This window comes from Tupaia chinensis, unplaced genomic scaffold (genome assembly GCF_000334495.1).
Source record: "Tupaia chinensis unplaced genomic scaffold, TupChi_1.0 Scaffold000468_1, whole genome shotgun sequence".
Lineage (NCBI taxonomy): Eukaryota > Metazoa > Chordata > Mammalia > Scandentia > Tupaiidae > Tupaia > Tupaia belangeri.
In genome coordinates, this window is record NW_006159977.1 from 698,643 (window position 1) to 721,746 (window position 23,104).

General features: G+C 44.7%; 1 protein-coding gene across 1 annotated transcript in view; it reads right to left on the reverse strand.

The window, feature by feature from the left end:
* Positions 1–23,104, reverse strand: part of TULP4 (TUB like protein 4) — a gene marked incomplete in the record, with an annotated part of 233,255 nt that overhangs the window by 166,445 nt on the left and 43,706 nt on the right. Inside the window, 1 exon segment of the mRNA XM_027774688.1 lies at positions 573–2,805. Coding sequence (XP_027630489.1) covers positions 573–824 — 252 coding nt within the window.

The following is a 23,104-nucleotide window of genomic DNA, read 5'->3' on the forward strand; positions in this document are numbered from 1 at the left end:
GGGAACCCCTAAGGAGATGATACGAGAAGGTGGAGCCTTTAGGAGGTGGTATGTCAAAAGGATGGAACCCTGACAGGATTGTACCCTTTCACCTCCAAGCACAAGCAATACAAACCAGGTGTCAGCTGTACTACACCGAAGAAATGCAGGTGTTAACCGTGCAGGGTAAAGGCAGCACTGCTTTCATTCTCACAGTCAGCCTTACCCTGGGAATGCTCTGCCATGGAGACGGCACAGCAGAGGTTGCTCGGAGCATCTAACCCAACACCCGCCTGTAAGAACGTGCCCCAGCCGCCCTCCCAATGCCTGGACCCTTTCAGGGAGGCAGTGATGACTCTCACGCTGGTAGAGCAGAGTAAGGGGGCCTGGAAGACAGACACACGTGAGATGGGACAAGCCACCGTGAACTGTCCTTCGCATGTCTCCTGCTGGGCACGGGAGAAGATCCCCGGCATGAAGTCTCACTTAGCAGCGAGTCTGTGAAACCTGAGCAGAGGAAGGTTCGGGTGCAGGGGGCTCAGCAACACCGCTGCACTCGCCCAGACATAACGCGAAACCCAGTCACAGCTCACCTCACTGTTGTGGCCCCGCAGGTTGAAGTTGATCCTCTGCGGGGTGCTCCTGTCCCTGCGGCAGTGGCTGGAGGTGAAGGTCACCCCAACCACGCCGCGCCCGTTGCCTGTGGCCAGCCAGCCCTCCTCATAGTAGCGCCTCCTGCACACGGGCTTCTCCTTCTCACTCTTGGGGACGCGCCCCTTCCAGGACAGGCAGAGGATGTTGGAGTCACTGCACAGCACAGGCCCGTGCTCCACCGCTGCGTACATACTTTCTCCAGCAAGCTGTCTGACTTACAAAGCAATGTTTACTGCTGAGAATGTAAACCAATCTCTTTCATTGGTTTGTTTGTTTTATTTCAGTGGTTGGCTTGCGTTGCTTTTTTCTCCTCCTTTAATTAAGACTGACCTGGCTCTAATTAGAAGGTCAGTATTTTATAAAGATCCACCAAATGCATAGTGAAAAAATTCTTCTATAAAAGATGATGGCAGTCTGCTAAGAAAAGGTAATGCTTAAAAAAACATGGGGTCCGTTTTCATTTTGAAGTCCTTAGGGGAAGAACGTGCTGATCCTTTGGAGAAAGAGCATGGTTAGTAAGTGGTGATCGAGAAATAGAGTTTTCTTCGTTTTACTCAGCTTGGTTATTCTCATTCAGCCTGAGATTCCAGTTTAGTGTAATATGATTCCAGAGACAAAGGTTTGCAAATACATAGATTTCAAGTAACTTAAGGCGTTAAGAATCCCTCTAGCTGGAATTTTCTCTTCAGAAGTTCGGTTACAGAGACAGGACATATTGGAACATCTTCCTTCTGAAGCCACTCTCTGGCGTGTTTTCTGAACGAGACAAATTTCTGCTGCAAAAGCTGAAAAAGATTGCATAAAGGGAAAAAAGGCACACAAACTGTGCAAAACACACCAGCGTTTGTGCAGACAGCAGTCCAAATTTTAGGAAGAAAAAAAAGACTCTTTCTCCACTAGTCAGAACCAGAAACTTCCCGTCTCAAAGCTCGGCCCCGTGTCCCCAGGGAGTGCAGGTCCCCATTGGCCTGCTCCTCCGCCAGCTGGCCCACCCCACAGTGCCATAGAGGCCAGGGAGAAAGCCCCTTCGCTGGGCAGGGGCAGGGGCAGGGGCACAGGCGGAACGTTCGAAAGCTCTTAAAGTGGTTTGCGTTTGCCTTGGCAGAGGCCTAAATCCTTTTGCTGACAAGACAGAGCCACGCTGTAGGATTTTGGTTTTTGTCCAACTCTTTTTCACTCCCTTGGTCACTTCTTCCCTTTTCTGCTCCTAAAGATCACATACTTTTTTCCATCTTGATGAAAATACTAGTGTCAAAATTAAGTCTATCAAATAATCTCCTCCTCATGTGCAATTCTTCTTGTACTCAACAGGGAAGACAATTCCTTAAAATAAAACCCAGGCCAGGGCCAGCTTCTCCCCCGCTGCTTCCCTAGAGGTCTCAGGTTTTGCTGACGGGCCTTTTCTGTTCACATTCAGAGACTGCAAACACCGCACCTTTCGTCCAAGGAAAAGGAAGCCTTGCTTGGATTTTTCCTTGATATTTATTTTGTAATTATTGACTTAAACTGCTATTTTAAGGTAACATCCTATAGATGCAGGAAAGGGGAAATAATAAATTAAAATTTCTTGAATACAGTTAACTAAAAAAGGCAAAGCAACCAGTTCGCTGTTCAAACGTGTCCCGTTGAATCTGGACTTGCTTTCCTCCAGCTGGAGCCAGGGAAGAGTAACTTCTCAGTCTGAAATTTCAAAGTCGGTCTGAATTACCGAATCCACTGAAAAATAAAGTGCAAAAAACTCTGCATGACCCCACGGGCAGCGTCTCAAATCACACTTCTCCCTCGGTCACCTTCTCGCTTACTTCCTTCTTTAAGCTAAAGAGGTATTTTTGAGGCTTAGCCTGTGTAAATTTTTTTTTCTTCTTTTTGCAAACTTTCTTTACCCATGAAGACCAGCTGGAAAACTGGCCATTAATGATGTATGTTTCTCCCAGGGCTCCTGAGCCCAGTGGTGTCAGGTTGCTCCATCTGATTCTTGAATGAATTTTCATCAGTTGGAAAACTCTCAGAGTGCCCAAGAGGGAGGCTGTCTTCTCCTGCACCTGGGTATGTACAGGAAGATTTTAAATATACAGAGACACTCTTCAATTGGCACGTGGCACGTCAGTATTCCCAGTCATTTCAGCAACTATCAGATTAATCATGGCTTGAAGGCCTTGGAGTCTTACAAATCTGCAAAACAAAACAGAAATAAAATAGCTTTAAAATGCCTAAGAGTGGGACCAGCAGTTGGTGTATTGGCTATGTTGCTGGACTCCCATGTAGTCGACCATGGGTCAAGTCCCGGACCCAGTGGCTTAAACTCATGCCGGGCACATGTGCGTGCGTGCCCAGGATCCTGAGAGGAGAAGGGAGGAGAAGGGATTATGGCGTGGCCATCCCCTCTGGGGGGTGATTTCTCACTTTCTGTTTCTCTGTCTCTCTCTGTCCGTCTGGTTAGCACACGCACCCTATAGCAAAAACCTCTCAAAAAAAAAAGCCTAAGAGTAAGTGTTCTAACAGAATAATTGCTGACACTGACACTGGAGACCTGCCTTCCCTGTATGGCTACCAGGTGGCGCTGCCGATTTACACTGGATGGTAAAATGTAAGCAGGAAAAGGCCATCCCTCACCAGGTCCGCGACACAGTGCCCTCCACGTAGTGCTGTTAACTGTCCGTGGCCTGGCACATCTGAATGAAATCATAATTATCTCCATATTTTTTTAAAGAATTATTCAACTTTATTTACTTACTTATTTTTTTATTTTCATTTGATCAGAGAGGGACAGAGTGAGAGAGAAAGTGAGAAAGCAAGCCACCAGGTCTGGGACTTGAACTGCGGTCGACCATGTGGGAGTCCAGTGCTCTTAACCACCATGCCACTTGCCGGCCCATTATCTCCATTCTTTTCCACTGCACCATCCTTTCTAAAACTCTGGGTGCTGAATATTCAACGTCACCCTCTAGAGGCCACAGACAACATTTCAGCAGATGTCTTGAGTAAGAGGGCCCGCTCACGATATGGTGAAGGCGCTGGGTCCCACACGGCCAGCTGCACGGTTTGAGTCCTAAACCCGGCAGGTGAGAACTGGCCCAGGTGCTTGTGTGTGCATGCTCAAAATGCAAGGAGGGAGAAATGGAGGGGGAGGGAGTGTGATGTGATCATTCCCCATGGATGCTTTCTCTCTGTCCCTCTCTAAAAATGCAAACACCCTCTGACAAAATTTAAAAAATAAAAAAAAAAACAAAAAATATGTTTTCAAAAAGAGACTGAAGAGGCTCAGGGAAGTTATCCCACTTGAGTTCTTCATTATCAGTAAGACAGTCCCTGAAGACAAGCAGCAGAGGCCTCTCAGATGCTTACCACGACAGGCTGGGGCACAAGTGGTAGTACCCCTGCTCCAGGCTGCGGCCACCTGGAAGGCCAGGTGCAGATTCCAGGCCTGAAGGGCCAGGAGCAGCAGCGTGCCCTTGCCTGTAATCCCGGCTATCTAGAAGGCTGGGACAGATCGCAACTGCAAGATCTCATCAGAAATACCCATGTTCTCTCTCCCTCCCACATTCTTCCCCTCTCCCACATGAAAAACAAACAAACAAACAAACAAAATCCTTCCACCCGGGATCATTAACAAGCAACTAGGCAAATCACAGCTGTTTTGAAAGAAAAAATAATCACACAGGCCTAATAACAGTAAAACCCTAGATGACCCAATTCTAGCGAATCTACCCTACCTTCCTTCCTACTGCTTCCAGTCCAGGCCCACATCTCATCCTGTGCCAACTCTAGAAGACTGTGTTCCTAACTTCCCACCTTACCCACTCTAGAGTATGCTCCGAGCAACTCTCCCTGCAATTCAGCAGGGTTCTCTCAACCCCTACAGAGCTAGACAGCCCAGCCGGATTCAGAGTACCCGTATGCTGAAGGCTTAGGCAGGGCCCAAGTGTTTGTATTTGCAACGAGTTCCCAGGAGACACTAATGCCACTGGTCAGGGAGCTTGAAAACCACTGGCCTATGGGATCAAGGACCAGCAAGACCCTATTTAAAAACTGCCTTTCATAATAATACCAAGACATTATTTGCCTTCTTCCCTGTGTGGTCATTAGTACCAAAGGTACAAAAGCAAAAGTGGGTCACACTGCTGGTTCTTTAAAATGAATCAAGGTGGGGTACCAAAGATATATATGTATATATATATATATATACATTAACTTGGAGACTGGCAGATGGTGTAATGGTTATGTCACTGGACTTCCACATAGTCAATGGTGGTTCAAGCACTGGACCCGGTGGCTTAAAACTCACACCAGGCACAGGTGTGTGCATGCCCAAAATCCCAAGAGGAGATGCAGCGTGGCCATCCCCCCCTCCATGGAGGGGTGTGTGACTCTCGCTTTCAGTCTTTCTGTCTCTCCAGTGAGCACACACGCTCTATAGCAAAAAAATCTCTCTTAAAAAATTATTAATTTCAATAAATATTGACCCTTAAGTACATGGCTGTTTGATATTCTGTTCTAAACCAGTAGGTCCATATGAAGCATTTCTGCAGACCACTCAAGTGCCATGGTGATCCTGAGAAAAAGCACTTGTGTTATAGCTTAAGTTGCAAACCAAATAGCTGCTTTTTTTTTTTCATGAATACTGTGTTTACTGGAAAGAATGAGTAACAAATTATAGTCACTCCAGCTTGGGTCACTGGCAGACATTTTCTAAACCATGAACAAAGTGAGACCATCAATTTAAGAAAAACTGCTTGTTGGAGATGGTAAATGATGAAAACTCAACATTGATCATGCACATGGCTGACTCCACAGTTTGAGGCCCAGACCCAGCAGCTTGAAAAACATGCTGGGCACGTGCATGTGCATGCCCAAAATCCCGACAGGATTTTGAAAGATGGAGAAGGGATTGCACCGTGACCATACTCCCCTGGTGGGGAGGAGGCAAGAGTGCTCTCTGACTTTCTGTCTCTCTAGCAAGCGTGTGTACCCTATAGCAAATTTTTTTAAAAATTAGATTTTGTGGAAAACCAGAATCTGTCACTATGATGTTGATAGTCCTCCCCAAATTAAAGACATTCCTTATGTGACTACGGCGACATTAATAAATGAGTTTTTATTCTTGTACATTTTGTCAGATTCAGTACATGGAAGATCCATAAACTTGGTGAACTGCTATTTTCCAAATGACCAATGATGATAATGCAATTTGTACTTCAGTAAATGATCCACTCAAAATGCAAGAAAGACAAATTTTTTTGAATTTGATATAGGGTGCATGCACTTGCCAAAGAGAGACAAAAAGAAAATGAGAAGGCACCCCCCAGGGGAAAAGACCTCGCTGCAATCCCTTCTCTTCCATCTCCTCTTGGGCTTCCTGGGTATGTGCACACATGCTCCTGATGGGTTTTGCAAGCCACTGGATCCAAGGACTCGAACTGCAAAGCTGGCCAAGTGGGATCCAGCTGCCTTTACCGCCCTGCCACCAGCTGGCCCGCAGTTAAGCTTCTGACTCTAGACTTACTTGGGAGTTGGGGAAAGTAAAGGGGAGGAAAATGAGTTTTCCTGTTTGGGGACTTGATCGCCCACGTCCCAGTGTCTCTTCAAGACGGCTCAGCCACCTACCTGGGTATGGACAGCTAAGATGGTATTCACAGCCCGACCACCAAGAATAGACGCAGGCTCTCCCCCAACCAGGTCTCTCTTTGATGCCCCTCTTCCCAGACGGCAAGTGGTCCTGAACTCTGCTTTCTTTCTTTTCTTTATTCATGATAGTGTGTGGGCACATACATGCATGCATGCAGAAGCATGAGAGCGAGCGAGAAGGCTCGGTCATGTCGCGGTCCCCTTCCATGCCCTCAGCCTGCTAAGATCCTGGAAGCGCACCATGCCTGGCGCGTTTCCAGGTGGATGGAATTGGGGCCCTGAGCCTCAGTCAGTATGTGGCTTCCCAACGGGGCTGGGCCTGCATTTCTTTTTAAGAAAAGTAACTACAATGTCCTGCCTCCGCTAGTCATTTCTTTTCTTCAGGAATTTTCCAGAACCCACAAATATCCACTGAGTTCAAGGCAGTTCTGACTAGTTGCTAATTAGTTTCACTGTCTGCCTAAAGGCAAATTCAAATTTGCCTTCATAGACTACCTTTTAAGGGTGGGATACTCTCAGCAATCCCATGTCACTGCTACCGACAGCTCCAGGAAGCACACCCATAAGAACCAACCGCCACTCAAAGACAGCCCCTTAAAAATGATTTTATAGCATTATTAGGTTACCGTTCTCCACCCCTGAATTCTCAAAATATGCTAGAGGTAACTACTAAATACATGTGTGTAGGACTATGCCAGGCATACTCAAAACATGCATTCTTACAACTGGAAAATCACTTTCGCACTGACCTACTCTGTGAGTTTTACAAACACAGTCCATAGAAAGTTCTGTCTCGTCCTGAGCACCCCCAGCCCTACAGACAACTGAGCATGTGAGCACACTTACATGGCAGCATCCTGTCTGCCCACGGTAGAGCTCGTTTTCTACATCTAATTATTCCTACGAAACCATACCCTCCTGAACGTGAACTATGCTTAGCTCTTATTTCTTTCATTGCCAGCAGGTACATGCTCTTATCAGAGAGATACTGAGAGTGAGTGAGAGAGTAAGAGAGAGAGAAAGCACCCCCCACTGGGGTATGCTCACGCACGATCTCTTTTCCTTCATTTCTCAGTCCTGTCAGGATTTGGGGCACATATGCACACATGCATGTTTTTTAAGCTGCCAGGGCCAGGATTCAAACCCAGTCAGCCATGTGGGATCCAACTCCCTTAATCACTAAGCCACAGCCAGCCCTGCAGGCCACAGCTTGCCCAGCTTAACCCCAATTTTTATATCGCCTGTCACCTGCAATTCCCACCAGTACCCCTGCTAATTTAAAGTAAGTGAATGACAAGGCACTGAGCATGATGGCACAGTGTCTCAAATGGTTTAGGGACACTGGAAACAATAACTATACACTGAATGAGGTTCTCTGTATGAAACCAGGGCCAACGCCAAGCACTCAGCTGACGGGCATCGCGGCCCAGAGAGAAGGCTAGAGGTCCACTGTCACGTTCAGAGACCTGCAGAGGAGAACATTTTCAGGGAAAGCTACTCCCTATTTATTTCCCTGTGACTGATTTCAACAGTCGATTCTAAGAACATGAACATCTAATTATCTGTACAGGAAGAGGAGGGAATGCTGCTTGCAAGATAAACAGCTTGATTACTAGTTTAAGAAAGAGTGGGAGCTAGATGCATACTTCTCAGAGTGAATCGACATCCAAAGCTTGGATGTTAGAACACTGAGGGACGATGTAGGGGGCTCACTGGCAGCGAAAGTCAGGTGACCCAATTAAAAAGGGAGACCTCAGCCCAGGTATGCTCGTGCAAGCAAGACGGTGCTGCTGAGTGGGGCTGGGGCCACGTGATAGGTGCAAGTTCAATTCCTGGACCAACCTAAACAGGTAGGTGCAGTGGCGCATAGCGATAATCCCAGCTATCTGGGTACCTGGGGCAGGGGACTGCGGCATGGTAAGACTTGTCAAAGATACCTACCTCTCTCTCTGTTTCTCGCTCTCTCATAAAAAGGAAAGAAAAATAAAGAAGGTAAAGAGAAAAAAAAATTAAATGAGAGCTAGAACTACTGCACTTTGCAATATATATATTTTTTTCTCCCTTTTTTTGGGAAGTTTTTGCCATAGAGTGCATGCGCTTACCAGAAAGACAGAGAGAGACAGCAAACAAGAAATCACCCCCCAGGGAGGATGGCCACGCCATGATCTCTTCTCCTCTATTCTCCTCTCAGGATCTTAGGCACACACACACACACACACACACACACATGCCCAGCGTGAGTTTAAGCCACCAGGTCTGGGACTCGAACTGAGGGTGACTTCGTGGGAGTCCAGCAACATAGCCATTATGACAACTGCTGGTCCCACAATATATATATGTTTTTAGAAAAGGTGAGAGCATTTCATTTATCACAAGGACAAAAACTAAAAGAAATGACAACACCCAGTATTGTTCAGGGTGCAGAAAAACAAGAAAGTAATTTGACAACATAATTAAAAAGACTTAAAATGCTGCAAACATTTAAACTCATCAATTCCAGTTCTAGAAATTTATCATAAAAAATAATCTCAGAATATGCAAGAACTTAACTATAAGGATTTACACCACAGAATACTTAAAATGGAAAGATGTGAAATAACCTGTATGTCCAAAATAAGGCATTAGTTCAATAAATGTTGGTGAAGACGTAAAAGACAGTCCTGTGCAACCACTAATAATTACACTGAAGAAGACTACAAGGTGCCATGGGAAGACGTTCCCAGTAACTTGGGTAAACAGTACAATTACATATTACACCTCCGGAGTGCTCACGAGGGCCTCCTCACCACTAACAGCTACATCTTGGGGAAAGGACAACAGACGTAATCTTCAGCTGCTAGACTTGCAGAGCAATATGGGACATCTCAAAGAGTGGCATGTGCACAAAAACGTAAGTCATGAAGGGGGCAGATTCAGATATAAGCATTGGAACCAGAATCAGGGTGACCAGTTATCACCATTTGCCCAGAACTGTCCTAATCTGTAGCTTAAAGTCCCACATCCCAGAAAGCCCCTCAGCCCTGGACAACCCAGACAGTCAATCACTGTAGCGGACACCCAGCCTCCAGGTAGGAGGACTGAGCCTTAGTCACACGTATTCGGCAGAGTCCACAGGCTAAAGTTGTCCCAGGATTTCAGCACGCCTTAGTCTAGGTCAGAGCAAATACAAATCTTACCTGCAAGCAAACATAATTTAGGACCTAAGGATTCTTACAGTTGAGGTTCAACTAGAATTCCATACACCATCAAAAACTACTAAGCACACAAAATAAGCTGCAACAAGTTCTCAATAGAAACAACAAATTTAGATTCGTTTTTAAACCTTCAGAAATTGACAGAATATAAACAGAATTTTAAAGAATTAGGTTTGAAAGCTTTAAAAAAAAATTAGAAAGCAAAAAACTATCTAAAATTACCTAAGGGAATCAAACAAAACTTTTGGAAATGGTAAATCTAATCATTGAAATAAAATGCAACATATGAATGGGACATCGCTGAAAAGGAATTAATGAACTAGATAACGGTTCGAGAAATTGCCCATAGATTTTTTGTACTACAGTGGGATAAGGAGACATAGATACAAAGAGAGATGAAGAGAAACAGAAGACAGATTAAGGAGAACAGATCTAATTGGAATTCCAGAAGGACAGAAGAGAGAAAATGAATAAATATCTGAAAGCATGACTGAGAATTTGCCAGAACAGATGAAAAATCCATACATACAAGCAGCACAATATATACTAAGCAGCATAAATGAAAAGTAAATCCATACATGGACATATTTCAGTAAAACTGTTCAATAAAACAAAAAAGAAAGAGAGACACTAGCAAGTGGCATAGTGATTAAGGCACTGGACTCCCATGTGGCCAACTGAGCTTCAAGATCCAGACCAACAGCCTGAAACTCACACTGGGCACGTGTGTATCTGTGCCCAAAATCCCAAGACGAGAAGGGATTGTGGCGTGGCCATTCCCAGCGGGGATTTCTCGCTTTCTCTCTCTCTGTCTCTGTCTCTCTGGTGAGTGCACACGCCCTGTAGCAAAAATCTTTCAAAAAATCAAAACAAAACAAAACAGACGACGTCGAAAGCAGCCAGAAAAACACAGGTATTTACAAAGGAATGACAACTAGACAGACAGCAGACATCTTAACAGCAACACAGGCAGCAGAAATCGTGGAAAGACTAACTTTGAAGCACTCAGAGAAAATAGGGGGGTTTATTTGGGATACAAAACATAGAAGAAATGTCTTTTAAGAACCAGAGTGGAGCCAGCAGAAGGCATGGAGGTTAAGATGGCTGGAGCCCACACTACTGACTACTAGGGCAGTTCGAATCCCAGATCTGGCAGCTTGAAAATCATGCCAAGGATGTGCGCATACATGCCTGAAAGTCCTAAGAGGAGAATGAAGGAGAAGGGATTGTAGCAAGGCCATCTCCCCTAGGAGGTGATTTCTCGTTCTCCTTCTCTCTCTGTCTCTGGAGAACAATGTGTCTGTCCTATAGCAAACTAATCAAACAAAAACAAGGGTTGACCCTGGAGCATAGTGGTTAAAGGAGCAGGACCCCACATGGCCAACCATGGTATGCATCCGAGCTCTGACACTAGACACACATACTAGCCACATGTGTGTGCATGTCCAAAATCCCACAGGACGAAGAAATGGAGAAGGGACTGCATGCTCTGTCGGAGAGGGCTTTTTTTTTCCTTTCTCTGTCTATCCTATCCCTCTTTGGCAAGTATATGTGCCCTCTGGCAGTTAGAAAGAAAGAGAGGGAGAGAGAGAGAGAAGAGAAGAGAGAAGAGAGGAGGAGAGAGAGAGAGAAAGAGAGAAAGAGAGAAAGAAAGAATTAATTTAGTTAAATAGCAAGACATTTTTTAAAGAAAAAATGATGGGGCCGGCAGGTGGCGAGGTGGTTAAGGCACCAAACTTGCACATGGCTGACCACAGTTTGAGTCCTGGACCTGGTGACTTGTGTTCTCACTTTCTCTTCCTCTCTCTGGTCAAATAAAAAAATAATAAATAAAATTTAAGTAAATAATTATTTTTAAAAGAGAGAGAAAAAACTGAATTTTAAAGCCTACTAACTTCATAATATCACTTCTAAAGAATATCCTTTAGGCACTAGGACAATGACTCAAAAGGAGGTGTAAGATAAAAAAGATAGAATGAACTATTAAACACATAGGTAAAGTTAAAGATAACGATTCAAAAAAAAAAATAAAACAACGGCTACAATAATGGTAACAGCGAAAACTTACATACAGCATTTATTAACTGATAGGCACAATTCTAAATGTTTTCTAGGTACAGTATTTCTCGTTTGAAAGCCTTAGCATTCCGAGAAAAGTCCTTTCACTGTCTGTCTTTTTCCAGATGAGGAGACTGAGGCACAGAGTGGTTAGAGACCTTGCCTGACTTTTCTCCTCTGGCAGGTGGCTAAGTGGGGACTCAAAGCAGGCTGCCCGTTTCTAGTCCGCATCCCGAATCACCAGGCTGCAGCATCTGGAGGGAAGAACAGAGAACGGAAAGCACAGACACGCAGGGCCAGCGGGCGCCTTGGAGGTTCAGGCGCTGGGCCCCACAGGGCCGGCGCTGTGGTTCAAGTCCTGGCCTCAGGAAGCTGAAAACCTCGCTGGGCGTGTATGTGTGCATGCCAGATCCCAGCAGGGACTGGAGGAGGGGCTGCAGCGTAGCCGCCTGCCCGGGACATGCTTCCTCACCTTCCCTCTCTCTTTGGTGAGGGCATGTGCCCAGTAGCTTGCTTTCTCACTTCCCCTTCTCTCTCCCTCTATCTCTTTCTGGTCAAATTAAAAAATAAATAAGAATAATAACAAATAAAATTGCATAAATATAAAACTAAGCCTTAAAAAAAACTGCAAACGCATTAGTAATCACAACATATTAATGACTAAAAGCCCTGTCTATACCTGCCAGCAAAGAGTTCAGATTACAATAAAGAAAATAAAAGTTGTGTGTTCTCATATAAGACATATCCAAAACCTAAGATCATGTTAAAAGTGAAAAAGGATAAGAGAAACACGCACCATGTATACACGTAGCAGCAGAAAGCTGGGGCAGCCGCCGAACAGCACAGCCAGTAGTCAGCCGAAAGCAGCTGGCGTGGGGTAAAGAGTGCCTCGGAGTGATAAACACACTCACGTGACGGTGACAACGCTGAGCTGATAAACATCTCTCAAAGTACACAAAGCAAAACTGACAGAGAAGAGTGAGCTACGTACTCCTGAAGCGGATTTCAGTCAGCAAGCTCAGGTACTTACAGACGTGGCTGGGAAAAAAAGGTCAAAGACCCGAGGGTTGGGCTCCAGCCCCACGGGGAATCCTGCGTTGCACCTCAACATGCAGCATGCACAGGAAGAGGGCGGCGGTGTCGAACCCGCTGGGGGGGAGGGAGCTAGCAAGTGGCATGGTGGACTCAACAGCTTAAAAAACACGCCGAGCACGTGTGATGTGTATGTCCAACATCTGGAGAGGAGAATGGAGAAGGGATCGCGGCGTGGCAATCACCCCTGGAGGGTGATTTCTCGCTTTCTGTCTCTGTCTGGTGAGCACATGTAACCTATAGCAAAAACCTCTCAAAAAAAAAAAAAAAAAAAAGAATTGTTTTATTTAACTTTATTTATTTATTTATTTATTTTTAATTTGACCAGAGAGGGACAGAACAAGTGAGCTAGCGAGAGAGAGAGAAAGCAACTCGCCAGGTCCAGAACTCGAACCACGGTCGACCATGTGGGAGTCTAGTGCCCTTAACCACCATGCCAGCTGCTAAAAATTAAATAATTCTTAAAAAACAAAACAAACAAACAAACAAACAAAACACTTATAGGCTATGGTAAAAGCAGAAAACTCACTGCAGTATGAGGGAAAAAAAGAAATGTTATAAATTGAAGAGCTAAATGTTCATTTTCAGAAGTTAGAGAAGTACATCAACCAAAGACAGTAGAGGAAGGAGATAACAGAAATTTAAGAAATAAAAAGGAAAGTAGAGAGAATAAACAAAGTCAAATGTGGATTCTCTGAAAAACGTAATCAAAGATACAAACCTCTGGCGAGACACAGAGCAGAGGGCGGCCCGAATGAACACTGGGGCTACGGGAAACGGACTGCACACACGGTGAAGCTTAAAATGATCAAATGTTACCTTAATGCTAAAATATTTGATAACATAAAAATAAACAAATTCCCAGACGAGAATTTAACAAAACTAACTCAAGAACAAAGTCTGAATTATTCCATAAACACTGAAGAAAATGATTTGGTAGTTTTAAATCATCCAACAAAAAAACACCAGGACATATATTTCTCAGACAAGTTCTTCTATTTAGTTTTACTAAAGGGCACATGTGCTCACTAGAGAAAGACTGAGAGAAAGAGAAAGAGAGATAGAAGTCATCCCCTGGGGGGTATGGCCACACCGCAATCCCTTCCTCTCCATTCTCACACTCCTGGCATATTTTCCAAGCCACTAGGTCTAGGGCTCAAAGCGTGTACTCAGCTCTGTGGGATCCAGTGCTTTAACCACCATGCCGCCTGGCTGGCCCTGTTATCAATTTTTTTCGTGTTAAGTGGCTAGGGTAATGTTTTATCATTTTAAGTTTCGCTTTGTCTGTAGCAATATCCCCTTTTTCAGTCCCAGTACTTATTTATGCTTCCCTTTTCCCCGTATGTAGCCTACCAGAGGTTACCGTGTTTGATTACTCTCCCAGAGACTAGAAAAAGGATAACATCCACAGCTACAATGATGCTGTGAGGTTATCACACCTTGACACCAACACCAGATGGGGGCCAGCTGTACTGGCGGAGGTAACACAAAGCTCCCTAGTGCTGAGGCTACAGGGGAGGGTCCCGGGTTCGCTCCCATGCTCTCCCGCACACACCAGGCACAGCAGCACTCTGTCACGCTGGCTGGCTGAGGCAAGGATGGCAACAGTGTGAGAACTCCCTCAGGGTGCCTTTCTCTTCCACTTTGGGCATGGGAGAAATAAATAAATTAACTTTTTTTTTAAAAAAAGAGATATTTGCTATACGGCCTGTGCACTCACCAGAGACACAGAGAAAAAGTGAGAAACCACTCCCCACGGGGGATGGCCACACTGCAATACCTTCTCCTCCATTCTCCTCTCGAGATTTTGGGCATGCACGCACACGCATCCAGGAAATAAATCAACTTTAAGAAATAGATATGGAGAGTGAAAAAATGGAAAGTTAAAGTACCACTCATCAATGAGATAAAATCCTAATAAAACATTAGCAAATCCAATAACATATAAAGAAAATACTAGATTGTGACCAAATTGGGTTTATTCCAGAATTAATATAATATAACATTAAAAAAGCTATTAATCTATGCACTGTACTTAAATTCATTAACTATAATTCATCATATTAAAGGGGAGGGGAAAAGCTCATGGCAATACAAGTATAGAAAGTATCTGATAAAATCCAACACTCTTTTTCTTTTTTATATAATTTCCAAACAGCCTATTTAATAGTGAAATGAGACAAAGATGTCTATATCACACTGAACCAGAACCCAAGACAGGCAGGAGGACAAGAACACTATGGTCACCCTGTACTGGCAGTCACAGCACAGGAAGACGAGAATGACGAAAAGCCATAGTAAGATGGGGAAGGAAGGAAGGAAACAGCCTAGGCTGAGATCTCAAAGAAACGCACAAGTACTAAAGGCAATTTCAAAATGTTGTATCACTTAGGACAGCCATGCCAAAAAAGGAATGATTATCCCCATTTCCCCTATGAGAAAACTGAGGCACAAAACAGTTCTAAGCAACTTGCCTGAAGGTCAGGTTTCCCAGCGCAGTAAGTGCTGAAGCCAGACTTCAACTGATCATTTACACTACAGTCACGCTAGATCAAATGATGTATTAGTACTCATCGTCCTGCCGAAAGGACAGCTGCAATGTCATTTGTGTCTTAAACAACAGTCACTGCCCAGGAAGGACACCTACTTGCACCTGTCTCTGCAGCCTTCTGCTCCATCCTGTCCTCAACAAGAATTACATTCCTTTCAAAGTATACTGACTGCCTGCGTAAGGCGCTATGCTAGCCCCCTTTGTCAGAATGCTCATCCCCAGTTCCCTCAACTTCAGCTATCTTTCATAAAGCATCCTCAAAACCTATTCCACAACTCCTTGCCACTCCACTCCACTACCTTTCAGACTTCTTTCTTTAATCTTTACAACAAATTTCCTTTCTTAAGTTGCTCAGACAATTCTCCACCATATTATAGGTATTTGAGGCCCCATTGTGCCCGATAATTTGGAAGTTACTTAAGGATAAGGACCTTATGCCTGCTGTCAAGAACTCTACAAGCACAGTATGTACATTAGGTGCTTAATAAATATATGTTCAATGGAATAAAAGTGCTTTCATTTGTACCTGGTGTTTAAAATGTGTTCTCTAGGCCAGCTGATGGCATGGTACTTAAAGTGGCTGGATCCCACATGGCCTACTACATATTTCAAGTCCCGGACCCATGGCCTAAAAAACACACCAGGTACATGTATGTGTATGCCCAAAATCCTGAAAGGAGAAATGCAGGCAAAGGGATCATGGAGTGACCATTCCTCATAAGGAGTGTGTTCTCTCTCTCGTTCTCTCTCTCTTTCTCTCTCTTTTGTACACACACTCTCTGGCAAAACTTAAAAGGTAAAAAGAAGTGTCATCCTAGGAATGAGTGTCCCTATGTATGAACAGGAATGTTTTCCCAATGGTGTTATAAACTGTATTCTTTTACAGGCTAGGAAACTACAGGACAAGTCTTTTCGAGTGTCACAGGCAGAAATAAACATTCACACATGCATAGTTTCAACCATGCATGTGCAAGACAGAGCCCACCACGACTCCAATCGCCCTATAATCTGAACATGGATCTGCCTGGATCCCAAACCCACATATACCCAGTCTATCTCCTTCCTCACATCCCACTGTGTCCTGGTCTATCTTCCCATGACATGCGAGCCTTCTGAGGGAAAGAAATATACCTCACTGGGCCAGGCAGGTGGTGTGGCAGTTAAGGTGGCTGTATCCCACAGAGTCCACTGCATGGTGTGAGCTCTGGACCTGGTGGCTTGGAAAACATGCTGTGCCAGGCGCGTGTGCCCAAAGTCCTGAGAGGAGAATGGAGGAGGAGGAACTGCAGTGTGGCCATCCTCTCTGGGGCATGCTTTCTCACTTTTCTGCCCCACCCCCACCCCCACCAAAGTACACACACCCCATAGCCGCAAACAAACAAAAAAGAAATGTCTGATTGCTAAATCTCCAGACCTAGAAACGAATTCGGTATGCATACGGTAAATTATTGACCATTAAGTGTAGGAGAAGCCCTGCACAGAAAGCACCCCCGTGTGTCCTCACAGGACAGACCCTTCTCGATGGTAAACTGCAAGTTCCATCACATTCACTATCTTCAGACTGAGACGGAAACGGCATGTTTTAGAAAATTTTCCACTGGAATTAAAATGTGGGATTCTTAAAAGGTGAAGTTCTAGTTATCTAAACACTGTAGTCTTGGATGATAGTGAATACACTGAGCATAATTATATAATAAAATCTGTTTTGAAATACCACTACGATAAAGAGCCTCAAGCACTAAAAATATCCTCAAGTTCTTGCCAATGCCCCACGGCAACAGTGTCAAGCTGATGTCACCGCACTGAAATTCACTGTTTCGTTATAAAGTGAATACTATGCGCTACAGGATCTTTTCATAGGCACATGGAACAGAAAATTCAAAGTAATCTATGGCCTAGTACCTATACAAGAATAAACAAGCTTAGGTGTGGTGCAAAAATTACCTTCTAGGTCATGGCTACAGAGGAAACACAAAACATAAGCAGTTTCCTTTATAAAAAAAGAAGAAGAAAAGCAGAAATAATTGCCAGAGGAAATAAAGGGTATGGCAAAATAGCCCTGCAACACTTTCATGACCACACCCAAACTCTGACAAGGATTGCGTCTATACAACCAATTATGGTAAATCTTACTATCAATTACGGTAAATCTGCATTTTCAAATGTCTTACGGATTATTAAATTATTGAAAGCTTAATTAACACAAATTTAAGTATCTGTTTTTTAACTTACAGTTTAAAGGAGGTTCTTTTCAGAGAAACTGAATTGAATGGACTGTAACAATAGCACTCTGTAATTTTCCTAATTTTTACAGCCAAATATTTCCACGAATATCTACGTATTGTTAAGCTAAAATGTAAACGAAACACCAGCTGACATCGCAATGAGTACATCTGTTTTCACATCTGCTGGCACCTTTTTTACTTGCAAAACTAACCCTCTGGCATTTCCATGTTTTTCATATAGAAAGGGTGTAAATGGATACTGAAGAGCAGCCAGGAAAAAAAAAAAAAAAGTAGCCCTGGCTCCAGCCCAGCTCAGTTAGGTTCCATGGGAGAGATGAATTCCAAGTGATTCTGTTCTGGTTCCGCTGGTGAACAGGAGTGCCTGACCCTGGGCCCATGGATGGCAGACAGAGGGCAGGCCCAGACTGTCTACTGAGGCCACAGGGCAGGGCAGGGGGCAGAGGACCAAATCTAACCGATGGACCAGCGCCCACATAAAAGGACGCTATTCCAACTCCGAGATGTGCTCAGAACACATGGAAGTGGCTGCGGGCTTTCCACCCACTACCAGCACCTGGCGTGGTGAGCAGCATTTACAGACGAGCCCAGAAGCCACGAGGAGCAGGCGAGCTAGAAGGGAAACGGCAGCAGGAAATCCAGGAACCGCCTCACCGACCAGGGCTGGAGAGCAGAATTCAGCGGCCTACGTCATCCACAGCCAACAAAAACATTTCCTTGTTTTGCCAAAACTCTCACATAATGACTTTTTGGATGGAATTATTTTCATTTCCTCATTACAATGGCACTACTGTGCTTAATCAAGCAACAATATACTAATGCTATAAAACATCTACTAAGTAACCAGTCTAAGATTCGGTAATATAAAACTAATACAAAAACGCAAGCTCCAGTGCCTGAATGTAAACAGTTCACAATTTGTTAGAAAGGAAAAACTCATATACATGAAATACTCTGAGAACCATTAAGAGTGACAGTGTAGGGGCCAGCAGGTGGCATGGTGGTTAAGACACTGGACTCCCACATGACCGAGCATGGTTCAAGTCCTGGATCTAGCAGACTGTTTTCTCAATTTCCCTCTCTCTGTCTCAATATGGCAAATTAAATAATAATATAATAATAATGAAACAATTTTTTAAAGAGTGAAAATGTGGAGGTCAGCAGGTAGTGTGATGGTTAAAGTGCTGGATTCCCACATGGCCAACTGTGGTTCAAGTCCTGGATCCAGCAGCTTGAAAATCATGGTAGACACATGTGTGTGCATGCCCCAAATCCCAAAAGTAGAACAGAGAAGGGGCTGTGGTGCAGTCATCCCCCTGGGGTGTGGTTTCTCACTTTCCTTCTTTCTGTCTCTGGTTAGCAACCATCTTCTATGGCAAAAACCTAAAAAAGAGTGACAGTGTGGGACTCAGTTTGGGCTTAAACAACTTTTAGGAATAGTATAACAGCAGTTGCCCTGAAACACAGGAGAACCAAGCGCCTGTACTACCAGGTCCACTAAGGGAGAGGAGAAGGAAGGACCGACAGGCTGGTGGTAGGCAATGAGCTGGCTTACTTTTCATGGCCAAGAACCACTGTGAGGTGGACACTATCCCACTTCTAGAGACAGGGAAACTGAGGCTCCTATCTTGAGCAAACTAGGACTGTGTTTTCATCTGCGAATGCAGAGAGTGACGGTTTCCAAGCTGGAACCTGCGAAGTACCAGAGATCTCTGGCAGTAACTCAGAGACCTGAAGTGGGCAAGGCAGGCCCCAGGCCAGATGAGCTACTGTGCCCATAACCCATGCCATCTCCCCATAGACTGTTCTGCCACTATGACCCGAGGCTAGCACCCAGAATAGCGCCACCTACAGTACACAATGAGTGCTGGACAGAAATGTGAGGGATGAATGAATGACCTGAGCAGAACATGGTGACTTCACGTGGACTCGTCTGTGGTGCTCAGCTCTTTCTATGTTGAGTAATGCTTTTGCTGTCAGCTCACATGTCAAAGTGCTTAATCAGTGGGTAGAGGGTGGCATTCTTCCAGGAGGAAGCTGCATTATTTCTACCAAGCACCCCTGGGCACTTCCAATGTACAAGCGTTTAGTTTCTCAGTTCAGGGTTTTTCAGACCACTCAAGCAGCATAGACTCAAACCCCAAATACGATAGACACAAAAGAGACTTTCACTTTTAAGCTAAGAAGCTGCCTGCTCCTTTGCTAATGGATGCTTTTGTTCTTTGTTTTCTAGCCTCAGCCAGTCTGACCTCACTGAGACCCAGGAACCTGGTACCAGTGAAGGCCAAGGCCCTGCCTTCGCTTCCTATTCTGGTTTGAGATCATCTCTCCCTCCCCCACTCAGGAATATTCACTTCTCTTTTTCTTTCTCCTCACCTGTTGATTTCTCTCATTTTCTTGGGATAAACCTTCTTAGGGCTGGCCCATATCCTAGAGGTTACAGAAGCTAGATCTCACATGGCCAACCAGCCCCAGCCCCAGTGGTTTGAAAAACATGCTGGGAACGGGTGTGTGTGTGCCCCAAATCCCAAATGAATGGGGAAATGGAGAAGGCAGTGGGAGGTGCTTTCTGCCTCCCCAGTTCCTGTCCATCTCTCTCTGGCTAACATACTCACCCTCTGACGACTACAAAAAAAACTGTTTGGGTCAGCAGATGGCATAGTGGTTACATCACTGGACTCCCACATGGCCAACATGGGCTCAAGTCCCGGACTCAGTTGCTTAAAACTCACGCCAGGCGCAGGTGTGTGGATACCCAAGATCCCAGGAGGAGAATGGAGAAGAAGGGATTGAAGTATGGCTTCCGCCCTGGGGGGAGGTGATTCCTCACTTTCTCAGGCAAAAACCTCTTTAAAAATTATTTCTAAGGTTGTTTACTATATCTTTTCTAGTGTTTCTAAGTGTTTATAGCAGAAGAGTTTTCCAGACTATCTGGTTAGTCTCATTTCCAGGAAGCATCCCTATTTCACCACTTTTCAACCTCAGATGTGGCTCAGAAATCACTCCAAGATAAGCAAGACCTTATCAGAGAAGAGAGGACATGTGAGGAGACTCCCAAAATGTGTGAAGAAGAACCCAAGCAGCCAATATAAAAGAGGGACCCAAACCAGCAGGACGAAGAGGACACCGATGTGAAGGAAAGACCTGCAGGGGCAGAAGACAGAGGCAGGAGCTCATTCATAATGAGAAGGACACCTGTCTTCACTCTGCCCTTCAGAAGCTGGTATGGATACATGACTGCCAGGCGACTGAAGAAGGCTTATCTTACGTTTATCCACCAGGAGAGGATAGTTTAGGAGGACATCACAGCAGTCACATATATAACTCACCAGAATGTATGCGCCAGGCACTGAGATCCAGTTAAATCAAATTCAAGAGGAGCTAGCACATGGGAAACCCCCTTACAGGTAAAGGAGATGTGGGAAGGGGATGTTCCATTACTAGAGACATGATCAGCTGCCCCAGGCTCCCGCGAAGTCCTCAGGTTCAGAACACAAGCCAAATCTTGCCGCGCTTTACCCAGGAATTCAGTTATACAGACTGACAAATATGTGGACCACCACCACACTTTGCAAACACACGTTTTCTGACTGAATTATCACTGAAGGTTGTTTAAAACTATTTCTTGGGACCGGTAGAAGACACAGTGATTACGTCACTGGATTCCCACATGGACTAACACAGTTTGAGTCCTGGACCTGGTGGCTTCAAAATCACACCAGGCCTGTGTGCGTGCATGCCCAAGAACCCAGGAGGAAAAAGGACTACAGCATGACCATTCCCCCTGGGGAGGTGAGGAGGGGTGATTTTCAGTTTCCTTCTCACCGTCTGTCTCTCTCCCTCTCCAGCAAGTGCATGTGCCCTAAGGCAAAAACCTTCTTTAAAAAAAGCAGTTAGTGTAATAGCCATGTCGCTGAACTCCCATGTAGTCGACCGCAGTTTGAGTCCTGGACCCAGTGGCTTAAACTCACACCAGGTGCATATGCGTGTGTGCCCAAGATCCTGAGAGGAGAAGGGAAGAGAATGGATTGTGGTGTGGCCATCCCCGCTGGGCGGTGATTTCTCACTTTATGTCTCTCTGTCTGTCTCTTTCTGGCAATCACATGTGACCTATAGCAAAAACCTCTCCTCCCCTGCCCAAAAATAAATAAATAAGAGAGAAAAGAAAGGGTTCGTATGAAATGGGGCTGACGGAGAAAGCATCTGTGTTCCTGGAGATCTGGCGCCCGTTTCCCCAGGTATCACTGACAAGAACGAAGGTGTCAGGGCAAGTCCAGCTGGTGCCTGACCACCGCCGTTCCATCGGCAGGTGCGTGAGGATAGCATGAGAAAACTCACTTCGGAGCTTGATCTCTTAGCCATTCTTCCCAGAAAACAGTGTTACCTCAAATAACGGAGATGATACTGGTAGCAGGAAAAAGGATAATGATCCAAATCGTGCTTCAAATCACAGTTCAGTGAAGGCTGATAAGCATCACTGGAGATAATGAACATGGGTTTGGGCAATGATTTTTATAATCGGGGTTCTCAAAGGGGAGTCATATTCACATATAGAAAGCTCAATTTTTAAAAGAAATAGGTTCTATTCATTTATATTTTTGTACCCCAGTCTTAAGATCTTAAATAAAATAGTAGTTTATACCTAAACTTAGAGATGGTCAGCTTGGCCCAAGACTAAACAAGAAGGAAAAATTGACTGGAGTTAGTGGGAAAAGGCTACAGAACAAACAAGCAGGAGCTCAAAGGGAGTATCCAGTGAGGACCATTCTGTCCTGTTGTTTTAATGAATCTGCTTAAAAGCATTAGTCTTTCAAAGAGAAATTAAAAACACTTTGTTAAGAGCACATATAAAATAAGGTCTTTAATGACATTTTTTCTTTTTTGTTAGAGGGTGTGTTTGCTTGCCAGAGACAGAGAGAGAGAAGGAAAGAAGAATGCACACCCCCATGGGGAATGGTCATGTCGCAATCCATTTTCCTCCCTCTATCCCTCTTTCTGGGATTTTGGGCATGTATACACACGTACCTGGTATGCTTCTCAAGTCACTGGGTCCAGGATTTGAACCACATCATCAGCCACATGGGTGGGGTCTGGCTGCCTTAACTACTAGACCATGAAACCAGCTATAATAATTTTTTTAATGTAATTTTGCCACGAGTGTGTGCCAGAGAGAGATAGAGAGACAGTGAGGGCAAGTTGAGAACGCAGGTCCCCATGGGAGATGGTCATGCTACAGACCCTTCTCCTCCATTTCCCTTTCCTTTCCAGATTTTGGGTACCCATGCACATATGCCCAGCCGTGTTTTTTAGGTCACCAAGTGTGAAAACTGAACCACATGGCTGACCATAAAAATGTCACTAATGTAGCACTACGGAAAAGTGATCTGATGAGAAAGGAGGATGATGAAACAATCTCACACAAATGTAGAACAGGACAGCTATGGGGCCAGCAGGAAGCACAGTAGTTAAGGGCACTGGATTCCCACATGGCTGACGTGGTTCAAGTCCTAGACCTGGCGGCTTGCTTGCTTTCTCTCTCTCTCTCTCTTTTTCTTTCTCTCTCGCTCTGTTCCTCTTTGGTCAAATTAAAAATAGAAATAAATAAAGGTAAATAATATATTTTTTGTAACAAAAAAGTGTGGGTAACTTAAAAACAATTTGTTGAGGGCTAGGGTAATGTGGTCCAACACATGTTATGGATAGAACAA